Source organism: Callorhinus ursinus, unplaced genomic scaffold (assembly GCF_003265705.2).
Source record: "Callorhinus ursinus isolate GAN/ISIS: 27379988/994484 unplaced genomic scaffold, GSC_fseal_2.0 scaffold90, whole genome shotgun sequence".
Lineage (NCBI taxonomy): Eukaryota > Metazoa > Chordata > Mammalia > Carnivora > Otariidae > Callorhinus > Callorhinus ursinus.
Genome location: NW_027397152.1, coordinates 2,121,560 through 2,134,368, shown reverse-complemented (window position 1 = coordinate 2,134,368; position 12,809 = coordinate 2,121,560). Strand labels below are relative to the sequence as shown.

Genomic DNA, 12,809 nt, shown 5'->3' with positions numbered 1-12,809 from the left:
GTCATATTTATTCAATGTTTTAATTAATTACTACCTGTAATTATTGTGATGCTCAAATTGTCCCAGATTTGGCCAGTGGGATCTTCTTTTAGGCTGCTTTCTGTGTTCTTTTACACGTCCCTATCATTTTTGGAGCATTTTGGTACTTTTGGAACAAGGTGTTCCATCCCATCTTGCCTGACCCTCGAGTCAGTCATTTCTCCAAGGAGCCTGAGTTCCTTTTAGTGAAAAACCATTTAGAAACCATCTGAGTGGGGTTCCTGGGTGGCTCAGTCAATTAAGCATCTGCCTTCGGCTCAGGTCATGATCTCAGGGTCCTGGGATTGAGCCCTACATCAGGCTCCCTGGTCAGCAGAAGTCTGCTTCTCCCTCTGCCTCTTCCCCACTTGTGCTATCTCTCGCTCCTTCTCTCTTTCAAAGAAATAAATAAAATTTTTAAAAAGAAAAAAGAAACCATCTGAGTATTAGGTATACTCATTGATATTGGGATATCACAGCTGCCAAACCACATCAGTGTACAGAGCTAGGAAATAGATGTATGTATATACATACTTAACCGATATGTACACACACATTTACATCTGTATTAATTTCTGTATCTATATATATTCAAAACCGTGAGTTCACGTTCTCTCCGATCCTAATCCAACACCACAGGATTCATTCTAGTTTTCTCCCTTTCCCTGTTTGTAATTGGTTGTTCGAACAATGCAAAACCTTGTCCCCTTTATCTTCAATATAATCACTTACTTGATCAATCCCTGTGTGTAGGGGTGCTTGGGGGGTTCAGTTAAGCATCTGCCTTCGGCTCAGGTCATGATCTCAGGGTTCTGGAATCAAGCCCTGCATCGGGCTCCCTACCCAGTGGGGAGTCTGCTTCTCCCTCTCCCTCCACCCCTCCCCTCTGTTCATGCTCGCTCTCTCTCAAAAAAAAAAAAAAAAAAAATCCCTGTGTGTAGCCAGACTCCCAGCACTTCCATGCCTCCTCATCCACCTCTGGGCTTTCTCTGTATCTTGCTTCAGCATCACATGTAATGCCTTCCTCATATTTTCCTCAACCCATTTTGGCTCCATCATCTTACTCTAGGCTACCAAGTCTTTTTTTTATCTCCAGCTAATGGATTTTGTGCTAAAGTGTTCAAGAAGGGATTTTTCTCTATTTTCTTGAACATGTGAAACATAACTATTTGGTTTTTGTCAGATAATTCCAATACTGGCTTCATTTGTTACAAGTCTGTTTCTAATGTCTTTTTTTCTTTTAGGTCATTTGGTCCCATCTCTTGGTATGCTGGCTAATTTTGTATTGAGTGCTAACATTGTATATGAAAGTGTTTATAGAGTCTCTAGATGATTTCTCTTCCTCCAGAGAGTATAAACCCTTTCCCTTGCTAGGGTTTGCAGATACTGTGAGAGCTGATCATGTTAATCAGATCTGAAACTGAACTGACTTGGGCTGAATTGCAGTTTGGGCATGACTTTGTCTTCTTCTGGTTCTTCCCAGCTTCTGGCACGTAGAGTTTTCCCACTGAGAGGCTGGAGTGATCACAAGGGCCCCTCTTCTACTGCATGATTTGAACTCTAATCCTTGTCTCCTTAACACATTAGACTGTGTTAAACTACTCTTTTCAGAAGTTTCCTGCTTGGCTTCTTAATTCCCTCTTCTTCAGAATTGAGGAAATATCTTGAAGAGCTAAAATAACATTGTTGAGCCATTTCTGTCCTTTCTTTTTCACCAGAATCTTGGCCTTTCAAGTCTCTAATTTCTATCTCTATAGACCAGCAAGACTGTTAAAAAGCTCTGCTTTTTCTTCATATTTAGTAGTGGTCCTCTGCCTTGTCCTTATACCTGAATTCTCAAATTCTTACCTGCCTCCCCCAAATCAGCAGAACTCAGAAAAAAAGGTAGTTGCGGAATGTCAGCTTAGCTTTCTTTCCTCATGGTTTCCCCTGCTGTAGGATTTGCCACTTAAGTTTTGGTTGCCTCAGCACTCCCCAGCACATTGAGACATGTGTGCGTGAATGCATGTGTGTGCAAGTGTGTGTGTGTGTATATATCCGGCTTTCCTAGTTGTTCTTGGTGGGAGCATTGCTCTACTGCAAGCTACTCAAGTATATCCAGAAGCAAAAGCTTAACTCTAGTATATTCTTTTCTGTTCCGTTCCTTTTCTAAAATAATGTTTCTTGTTCGATCCCAAAATGATTTTACAATCCAATGATCCAAGACTCTTAACCAAAAGAAAAAGACACTGTTTTAAGGCATTAACGTTAAGATAATCAGATAATAGGATTTCAGCCAAGTGATGAAGGTTAACATCAACAATGGTATGTCGTATTGATTATGTGTACCCTTGATATGACATGATAACAGTAGCACTTTACCTCTATGGTCTTCCTCCCAAAAACCTATAACCGCAGTCTAATCATGAGAAGGATATCAGGCAAATCTCAAATTTGAGGGACAGTCTGTAAAATACCTGACTGGTACCATCAAGGTCATCAAAAACAAGGAAAATCTAACAAGCTCACAAACAAGAGGGGCCTAAGAAGACATGACTATTAACTGTACTGTGGTTTCCCACATGGGATCCTGGACTAGAAAAAGGACATTAGATAAAAACTGAGGAAATCTGGGGCACCTGGGTGGCTCAGTTGGTTAAGCGACTGCCTTCGGCTCAGGTCATGATCCTGGAGTCCCGGGATCGAGTCCCGCATCGGGCTCCCTGCTCAGCAGGGAGTCTGCTTCTCCCTCTGACCCTCCCCTCTCTCATGTGCTCTCTCTCTCTCTCATTCTTTCTCTCAAATAAATAAATAAAATCTTTAAAAAAAAAAAAAACGAGGAAATCTGCCTGAAGTATGTGGACTTTAGTTAATAATAATTATCAATTGCCCTAAGGGACCTTGGAGACAGCCCTTTCAGTGGATATTGAGGTCTGACCTCATGCTATCTCCAGTCTAAGCTGCAGACAGGTATGCGGGCTGCCTTTGGAAAGCCCCAGAGCACAGTAGCCAGGGTCCACATTGGCCAAGTTATCATGTCCATCTGTACCAAGCTGCAGAAAAGGAACATGTGATTGAGGCCCTATGCAGGGCCAAGTTCAAGTTCCCTGGCCGCTAGAAGATCCACATCTCCAAGAAGTAGGGCTTTACTAAGTTTAATGCGGATGAATTTGAAGACATGGTGGCTGAAAAGCGGCTTATCCCAGATGGCTGTGGGGTCAAATACATCCCTAATTGTGGACCCTTGGACAAATGAAGGGCTCTGCACTCATGAGAACCTTGGCACTGCCCCCTCCCTATTCATGCCCACCAACAAAACCTACTTCCTGTCAAAAAAAATAATAATTACTGGGGCGCCTGGGTGGCTCAGTCAGTTGGGCAGCTGCCTTCGGCTCAGGTCATGATCCCAGGGTCCTGGGATCGAGCCCCGCATCGGGCTCCCTGCTCAGCGGGGAGCCTGCCTCTCCCTCTCCCTGTGCCTGTCACTCTGCCTACTTGTGCTCTCTCTGTATTTCTCTGCCAAATAAATAAATAAAATCTTTAAAAAAAACAAAAAACAAAAAATAAAAATAATAATTATCAAAATTGGTTCATTAATTGTGACAAATGTATCATACTAATGTTAGAGGTTAATAAAACAGATAATTGGGGACTCACAGTAATTTTTTTTTTAAAGATTTTATTTATTTATTAGAATGAGAGATAGAAAGCACGAGAGGGAAGAGGGTCAGCGGGAGAAGCAGACTCCCCGCTGAGCAGGGAGCCCGATGCGGGACTCGATCTCGGGACTCCAGGATCATGACCTGAGCCGAAGGCAATCGCTTAACTAACTGAGCCACCCAGGCGCCCTGTCACAGTAATTTTTTATACCTAAAACTGTTCTAAAATTAAAAGTTTCTTTCTTTTTTTTTTTTTAAGATTTTATTTATTTTTGACAGAGAGAGCACAAGCGGGGGGAACAGCAGAGAGAGAGGGAGAAGCAGACTGCCTGCTGAGCAGGGAGCCCGATGCAGGGCTCGATCCCAGGACCCCGAGATCATGACCTGAGCCAAGGGCAGATGCTTGGCCGTCTGAACCACCCAGGCGCCCCTAAAAGTTTATTTCTTAAAAAAATCCATACTATTTGACTTCCTAGGCTATACTTTACCTTATGGATTTGGTTTTTGTCTGTCTTCTTAGTCATTGCCATATCTCCAGTACTTAGAAGATTGGCCAGCACATTTAGGCCCTCCATAAATATTGTGTTGGTTAGATTGGTAGAAGAGAGCAAAGGAGGACTAAGTACAGATAACCTCTAAGTTTCTAACTTGGGCAACTGTATGGATGGTAATATTCATTTAGGGAGTACAAAAAGCAGAGATTGGAAGCTATTCCATGCTTGACAGATAATTTGTTTTGTTTTGTACCAGGGATATAGTTAATAATAATGAGGAAATCTGGTCAAAGTCAAAATGGTAACATCTTGGTCCTTTTCTCAGAGGAATAACTCTTCTTTTTCTCTTTTAGGCATATAAAACCTTCGCTAATCGAGTGAACAATTTAAAGAAAAAGCTGGATCAATTGAAGTCAACCCTTCCTGATCCTGAAGAATCACCAGTCCCTTCCCCAAGCATGGATGCTCCTTCTCCAACTGGTTCTGAGTCTCCTTTTCAGGGAATGGGAGGTGAGGAATCCCAGTCACCAGCCATGGAGAGTGAGAAATCTGCCACACCTGAGCCTGTGACAGATAATCGTGATGTAGAAGACATGGAACTCTCAGATGTGGAAGATGATGGGTCAAAAATCATTGGTATGTCCTTATGCGATTAATAGGCAACTTGTTCCTTATCTATTTTGCTTTCCCACCAATGAATGTATCACAGGTTGGTATTAAAAGATAGTTCAATCCTTGTAAGATTAGAACAGCAAGGTATCATTATCCTGGTTCAGGATTTGGTATGCCACATGGGCTAAAAATCATTGCTCAAGATCTGGTCCATTCAGTATGGTAGCCACTAGCTACATGTGACTATTGAGCATTTGAAATATGACTTGTCCAACTTGAGATGTGCTCTAATTAAATACACAGGGGAGTCTAGAAACTTAGTACCCCAAAAAAGTAAAAATATCTCAATTATTTTTGTATTTATAGCGTATTGAAATGAAAATATTTGGGAGATATTGAGATAAAATACATAATTTTACCCATTTCTACTTTTTTTAAATGTGGCCACTAGAAAATTTAAATTTGTGTGGCTTGAGGTACATTTCTATTGAACAGCACTGTTCTAGAGGGAGGGGCACTTATACTGGAATACCTATTCTCTGTCATTCTTGGCCTTCAAGATTCCAAAGCCACAGTTTCTTAATTATGCTTTCAAAATTAACCTGGCTGAGTGGGTAGAGCATGTGGCTCTTGATCTCAGGGTCGGGAGTTTGTGCCCCACATTGGGTATAGAAATTACAAACATACAAACATACACACACAAACGAAATTAACCTGGATCGGTGCATTGTTCCTATGACACCCCTAGGTTTTATAATTCTTCTTGGGCAGTTGGACCTCTGTTGAATTTAATGCATTCTCCATATATAGTGCATGGCCTTTAAAGTATTAAAAGGAGTATATTGTAAAGGCAATTTATTGCAGTTTCAAGTTAGTGCCTATAATTGTATCCCCCAGTTAGGCCAATTTCAGGAAGTCAAAGAAAAATACAAGGAAGTATGTACAGAGTTTCTGTGTCTTCGAAAGCTCTCAGGTTAATGGAAAAGAAAGGAGAGGATAATTTACGCCTATGAATGTCGTTACTAAACACAGATGTGTGCCAGGTAATAACATGACCCCAGAAATGTCCAAATTTAATACACAAGCGCTAAGAAAATGCAAAGAAATCTTTGAAAAGATAAAAAATGAATTTGGGAAATTTATTTTAAGCAGGTATCAAAGGTGGGAAGGAACATAAAGAGTGTGACTTATTCAAAAATCATGACGCGAATGATTTTTCTCTAAAGCATAGTGCTTTATACCCCCAGATCAGGAGCTTTACACCCCCAACATGCCTCCTACTGGAAGCAGAGTGTGGAAAGCAGTAATGCAGTATCACCCCTTTTCTTTAAACAGTAGAGGACAGGAAGGAAAAACCCGTGGAGAAGTCAGCTGTATCTACTTCTATGTCTACGAAGCCAACAGAAAGTATCTCAAAGGCCTCTTCATGTACCCCAGTACCTGTGACCATGACAGCAACCCCACCTCTTCCAAAGCCTGTGAATACTTCTCTCCTGTCCCCTTCTCCAGCGTTGGCTTTGCCAAACCTGGCTAATGTGGATCTGGCAAAGATCAGTTCTATCCTTAGCAGCCTAACATCAGTCATGAAAAATACTGGTAAGTAAACCTCATAAAGAGAATAAAAAGCTTATTTTCATCTTTCTAATTGAGCCATCAGTCTGTTTTTTTCTTAAATTAAAAGTAATTTTTTAAATCAAAAAATAAAACCAATACATGGTCATTATAGAAAAATTAGAAAATAAGAGAATAAAATAAATACCTGCAGTCCTGCTACCCCAGAGGACACCACTTGTGTCTAACCTCTGTGTGTGTGTGTGTGAGAGAGAGAGAATGTTTTGGTAGATTAAATATTTACAATAATTTTTCTTTCAATAATTGAAGTATATTGTATATGAATTTATTTAAGCCTCTATTGGTAGGCATCTGGTATGTTTCCAGTTTTTCACTATTATAAAGAATAATGAACAAACTTGATGCTAAACTTTATGCACAACCTTTCCTAAATGATTGAGTATATAGGGCTTTTTTTTTCCTTCATGGCGATTTTAATGAAAATATATAAAAGTAGAGCACCCCCATGTACTCATCATTCGTCCTCAGCAGTAGAAACACATGACCAGTCTTGTTTCTGCTATGCCTTACCCGATACTGATTATTTTGAAGAAAATCCCAATTATTTAATTTCTTTATAAAAACTTAAATATACTTTTCTAAAAGACAAAGGCAAAAAAATGAACATGTAGGTTTTTAGTCCTTTCATGTTAAAACTAAAATGATTACCAAAAATGTACTACTTTATGTCCAAGCTTCCCATTGTTCCTCAACCTCTATAACACTATTTTGTCTTATTTTAATACTTTGTCAAATTCGGTCTTAAAAAGTCATTTATTTAGGGATGGCTGGCTGGCTCAGTCAGTAGAGCATCCAATTCTCTCTCTCTCTTTTTTTAACATGTAATCTCTACATCAAGCGTGGGGCTCGAACCCACAACCCTGAGATCAAGCATCTCATGCTCCACTGACTCAGCCAGCCAGGTGCCCCAAGCATGCAGCTTTTATTTTTTTAAGACTTTATTTGTCAGAGAGAGCACAAACGGGGGAAGCGGCAGGCAGAGGAAGAAGCAGGCTTCCTGCTGGGCAAGGAGCCCAGGGTGGACTCGATGCCAGGACCCTGGGATCATGACCTGAGCTAAAGGCAGACACTTAACTGACTGAGTCACCCACGCGTCCCAGCATGCTATGCTTGATCTCATGGTTTGAGTTCAAGCCCCATGTTGGGTGTAGAGATTACTTAAAAAAAAAAAAAAAAAAAAAAAATCCGGCACCTGGTTCGCTCAGTCAGTTGAGTATCCAACTCTTCGGATCAGGTCATGATCCCAGGGTTGTGAGATAGAGCCCCACGTTGGGCTCCCCACTGGGCGTGGAGCCTGCTTAAGATTCTCCCTGGGGTGCCTGGGTGGCTCAGTCATTAAGCATCTGCCTTCAGCTCAGGTCATGGCCCCAGGGTCCTGGGACCCAGCCCCACGTCGGGCTCCCTGCTCAGCAGGAAGCTTGCTTCTCGCTCTCCCATTCCCCCTGCTTGTGTTCCCTCTCTCACAGTCTCTCTCTGTCAGATAAATAAATAAAATCTTTAAAGGAAAAAAAAAAAGATTCTCTCTCCCCACCTCCCTCTGCCCCTCTTGCCCCCACTCTCTCTGGGGGAAAAAAAAAAAAAAAGTCATTTGTTTTAATTTACATCTCTGATTAAGATTCGGTTAAAACTTTTTCATTTGTTTACCATTTGGTTTTCCTTGTGAAATACTTGTTCATGTTTTTGGTCATTCAAAAATTATTTTCTCTTCTTTTTATATACTTTTATTCTATATTAAAAATTAACCCAGGGGCACCTGGGTGGCTCAGTCGTTAAGCGTCTGCCTTCAGCTCAGGTTATGATCCCAGGGTTCTGGGATTGAGCCCCGCATCGGGCTCCCTGCTCCACGGGAAGCCTGCTTCTCCCACTCCCCCCTGCTTGTGTTCCCTCTCTCACTGTGTCTCCCTCTGTCAAATAAATAAAATCTTAAAAAAAAAAAAATTTAACCCAATGTTTTAAAAATATAAAGATGTAGGGGAACCTGGCTGTCTCAGTCCCTGGAGGGTGCGACTCTTGATCTTGGGGTCTGAGTTCAAGCCCCATGTTGAGTGTGGAGCCTACTTAAAAAAAAAATTAAAATGTAAAGATGTAAAGGAAATTGCTTATAATAGACCTCATTTTAAAGGCCATTTTAAAAGCAATGTATTAATCACATAGAATTATGCAGTGGCCGAGTTATACAATTGTAATGGCTCTGATCGTAATCAGCCATTAATACTTACTGAGCACCTACAGGACTCTGAGGTATAGGTTACATTTGGTAGAGAAAAAAATACGTTCCCTAAATTTCTTTCTACTGGCTCTTAAAACTGACAAATACATATGAAAAAAAAACTTGTTTACTTTAGGGGTGTTCCAAGTCGACAGAAGCAGATTTTAATCTAATTTTCAATTTTTCCTTTGTACAAGCCATGATATGCCTTATTTGTGGATCTGTCACAGAAACATTCCTGATTGAGTGGAAAGTATCATGAATTTACCGGTCATTTTGAATCGCATTTTCTTGAGTTAATGTTTCTGCCACCAGGGGTCAGTCCTGCATCAAGACCGTCTCCAGGAACGCCTACAAGTCCCAGCAACCTTAGCAGTGGCCTGAAAACACCTGCACCTGCCCCGACAACATCTCACAATCCTCTGGCAAATATCCTCTCAAAGGTGGAGATCACCCCAGAGAGCATTCTGTCTGCTCTTTCCAAAACCCAGACACAGTCAGCCCCAGCACTGCAAGGTAAACTGACATATGCCAGAGGGACTTGAATTGTGAGTGTTTGCCTCTGGCCTAATCCTGGATTCCATTTCTGAAGAATCCAAAGCCATGGAATGTATAGTACAGTTAGTTTATTATCTTCTTTTTATGTATCATCTATAAGCTGGCACTAATAGAATTATAAAATGTCAAAGCTAAAAGGGACTTAATACCGTCCAGTTTAATCCCCTCCTTTCCAGGTGAGATTAAGGCTAATGAGGTGATGTGATCTGCTTAAGGTCACACATTGATCTATTCAGTGATGAACTGAGACTAAAAGCCAGTTTTTTTGACTGGAGTCCAGTGTTCTTTCACTTACACCATGACCCCCCCAACCCCCCGGGGGTTGCATTTATTCCAGCTCTTATAATATATATTGAGGTTTACATTTTTAGTGTTAACCAAAGCTAAAGATAGTAAGAAAGGTCAGTCTCCTATCAAAAATCTTATGAGATGGGGCGCCTGGGTGATGCAGTCTGTAAAGTGTCTGACTCTTGGTTTCGCCTCAGGTTGTGATCTCAGGGCTGTGAGATCAAGCCCCGAGTCAAACTCTGCACTTAGCGCAGAGGCTTCTTAAGACTCTTTCCCTCTGCCCCTCTCCTCTTCTCTCTCTCTTTCTTTCTCAAATAAATCTTAAAAAAAAGAAAAAAAAATCTTCTGAGGGCGCCTGTCTCAGTCGGTTAAGCATCTGCCTTCAGCTCAGGTCATGATCCCAGAGCACTGGGATCGAGTCCCGCATTGGGCTCCCTGCTCAGTGAGGAGTCTGCTTCTCCCTCTCCCTCTGCCTGCCACTCCCCCTGCTCATGCTCTCTCCCTCTCCATCTGTCCCTCGCTGTAAATCTCTCTCAAATAAATAAAAAAATCTTTAAAAAATCTTATGAGACAATTTTCTTAAAGTCCTGATGTTTTATAGAGGTCTCTATTTATAGGTATAGCACATCTTTTTTTGTGTTCGCCTACCTATAATCTCTACCTTATTTGAACCTCTCTGTTCAGCTTTGCTAATTATCTGTTCTTTGTCTAAAACTGTCTGCTTCTAACATTTTTTCATAAGGCTTACCTGCTCTCTCTTCTCCAACCTTCCAGATACCAACACAGTCTTTATTTAGCACCTAAATATAATTATGCAATGAATTACAGATACCAGAGCAGTATCTTCAATATAGCAATTTAACTTTTTTTTTTTTAAAGATTTTATTTACTTATTTAACGGAGAGAGACAGAGTGAGAGAGGGAACACAAGCAGGGGGAGTGGGAGAGGGAGAAGCAGGCTTCCCTGCTGAGCAGGGAGCCCGATGCGGGGCTCGATCCCAGGACCCTGAGATCATGACCTGAGCCGAAGGCAGACGCTTAACGACTGAGCCACCCAGGCGCCCCTAGCAATTTAACTTTGTATAGAGGCTCTCAGCCAGGAACCTCCAGGGGACATTTGGCAGTGTCTGAACACGTTGTTTGTCACAACTGGGGTGGTGGGGAAGTGCTACTGCATCTAGTGGGTAGAGGCCTAGGGATGCTGTGAAACACCCCACAATACAGAGGACAGCCCCCACAACAAGGAATAATCCAGCCCCAAATGCTGGTACTGCTAAAGTTGAGAAACCCTGCTTTATATGAATCTAGAGCAGAACAGGTTTCTTTTCATTTTATTTCCTAAACTCTTCTGTAAGTGGATCAGCCAAGGACTAGATTATAGTGAATTCTCCTTTAGATAAGATAGAGAAGATTTTTGTTACACACAATTCAGTGCTATTAAATAGTAATCCATAGCTACCATATACTGGCAACAGCAATCAAGGATTAATGCTATACTACAGCATATCTAATAGTATGAATTTTAGAGATAATTAGTTGGAGGGATCGGCATGGTTACGATTTCTCCCTTCTAGGCCCGCTTCTGTCACCATCCTACAGTTACAGTAAAAATGTTGAATTCACTTGTTTTTATTAGCCTCTTATATAGGTATAATAACATTTACAGCTTTTCCTTTCAATAGATTATTGTACCGTGTCTTATGGACTTTCTCATCAGGCAAAATTTGAGTAGAACTAGGTGTGTTCTGACAGAATGTTTTTCTGGAGACCCCAGAAAACAACCTATGTGGAGTAACAGGGTAGTTCATCATCTTCCATTTTCTTGTGGAAAGTAGAATTCTTGACTTTTAAAAAACTGTAAAAGGAATCTCTTAGAATCTCTGATTGTGTCACCCACAGCTATTATTGATAGGTTTTCAACACAGAAGAACAACTTCAGTGGGCACAAGGGCCATAAAGTATAGCCTGTTAAGACTGAAGAAAAGTAATATTTAGTGGTTTAGTGGTAAGAGACCATCTCACCTATTACCAGAAATCTTGAGTAGTGTCTATCTTAACAAGATTTCATCCCACAATATCTGAAAGATACACGGAACTGTCTTTTAAAAAATCGTGACATCAGGGCGCCTGGGTGGCTCAGTGGTTGGGCGACTGCCTTCGGCTCAGGTCACAATCCTGGAGTCCCGGGATCAAGTCCCACATCGGGCTCCCTGCTCAGCAGGGAGTCTGCTTCTCCCTCTAACCCTCTTCCCTCTCGTGCTCTCTATCTGTCATTCTCTCTCTCAGATAAATAAGTAAAATCTTAAAAAAAAAAAAATCATGTGACATCATATATCACATTCTAGTGCTTGAGGACTTCTGGTTTTGGTATGAACAGTGGCTACTAAGTATTAAATCAAACTGTTAGTGGGGGTAAGTTACGTAGCCAGAGAACTTTTCGGAAATGGAATGTGGAGTTTATTTTTCAAGAGGATAATTGAAATGAACGATATTTCAATTATTCAGATATTAGTGAATATTGGATAACAAAAATTATACACTTATTACATAGAAATTGTTGGCAGTTAAAAATGTTCCAAGGAAGGGCGCCTGGGTGGTTCAGTGGGTTAAGCATCTGCCTTCAGCTCGGGTCATGATCCCAGGATCCTGGGATCGAGCCCCACATCGGGCTCCCTGCTCAGTGGGGAGCCTGCTTCTCCTTCTCCCGCTGCTGCTCCCCCTGCTTGTGCTCTCTCTCTCTGTCAAATAAAATCTTAAAAATGTTCCAAGGATGGGGGCGCCTGGGTGGTGCAGTCTGTTAAGCGTCCTACTCTTGGTTTCTGCTCAGGTGGTGATCTCAGGGTCACGTTCTCAGGGTCATGAGATCAAGCCCCACGCCACCCTCCATGCTCAGTGCAGTCTGCTTAAGTTTCTCTCTCCCTCTCCCCATACCCCTCTCCCCAACTTACTCTCTAAAATAAATAAATAAATCTTTTAAAAAAAAAGTTCCAAGGATGGAGTGATCTCAGAATTCTTCAGAGCTTAAGTCTCTTAGTAAATACTGGATTAAAATTAAAATTTTGAAGAAACATTAATTAAAGTATCCTCTGAAATACTGTTTTCTGTCACCACCAGAAATTGGGTAAATTTTCCAAAATATGATTGAATTTATAGGACCGCCTATTTATCTCTTTGTCAAGTATTTTTCTAAAAAATTTTCTACAGGAGCAGTTTGCTTTGGTGGACTTCAGCCTTTGCCCCAAAGAATTCTTTCTCAGAGCTTCTGAGGTTTTGTCTATCAGTGAGTAGGTTTGAATCTCATCAGTGTCAAGCTGGGTAGATGCATAATTCATGAATTTTCCAAGCTATAAGGTGGTCTAG

General features: G+C 41.2%; 1 protein-coding gene across 7 annotated transcripts in view; it reads left to right on the top strand.

Annotated features, from left to right (window-relative positions):
- The window catches only part of RPRD2 (regulation of nuclear pre-mRNA domain containing 2), a 99,759-nt gene that overhangs the window by 79,601 nt on the left and 7,349 nt on the right, over positions 1–12,809 (top strand). For 6 of the 7 annotated variants that reach the window (XM_025858300.2, XM_025858299.2, XM_025858301.2 and 3 more), the window contains 3 exons: positions 4,504–4,786; positions 6,098–6,358; positions 8,919–9,119. In XM_025858300.2, coding sequence (XP_025714085.1) covers positions 4,504–4,786; positions 6,098–6,358; positions 8,919–9,119 — 745 coding nt within the window. The remainder of the gene's footprint in view (positions 1–4,503; positions 4,787–6,097; positions 6,359–8,918; positions 9,120–12,809) is intronic. The other variant, XM_073888455.1, reaches the window with a different exon arrangement.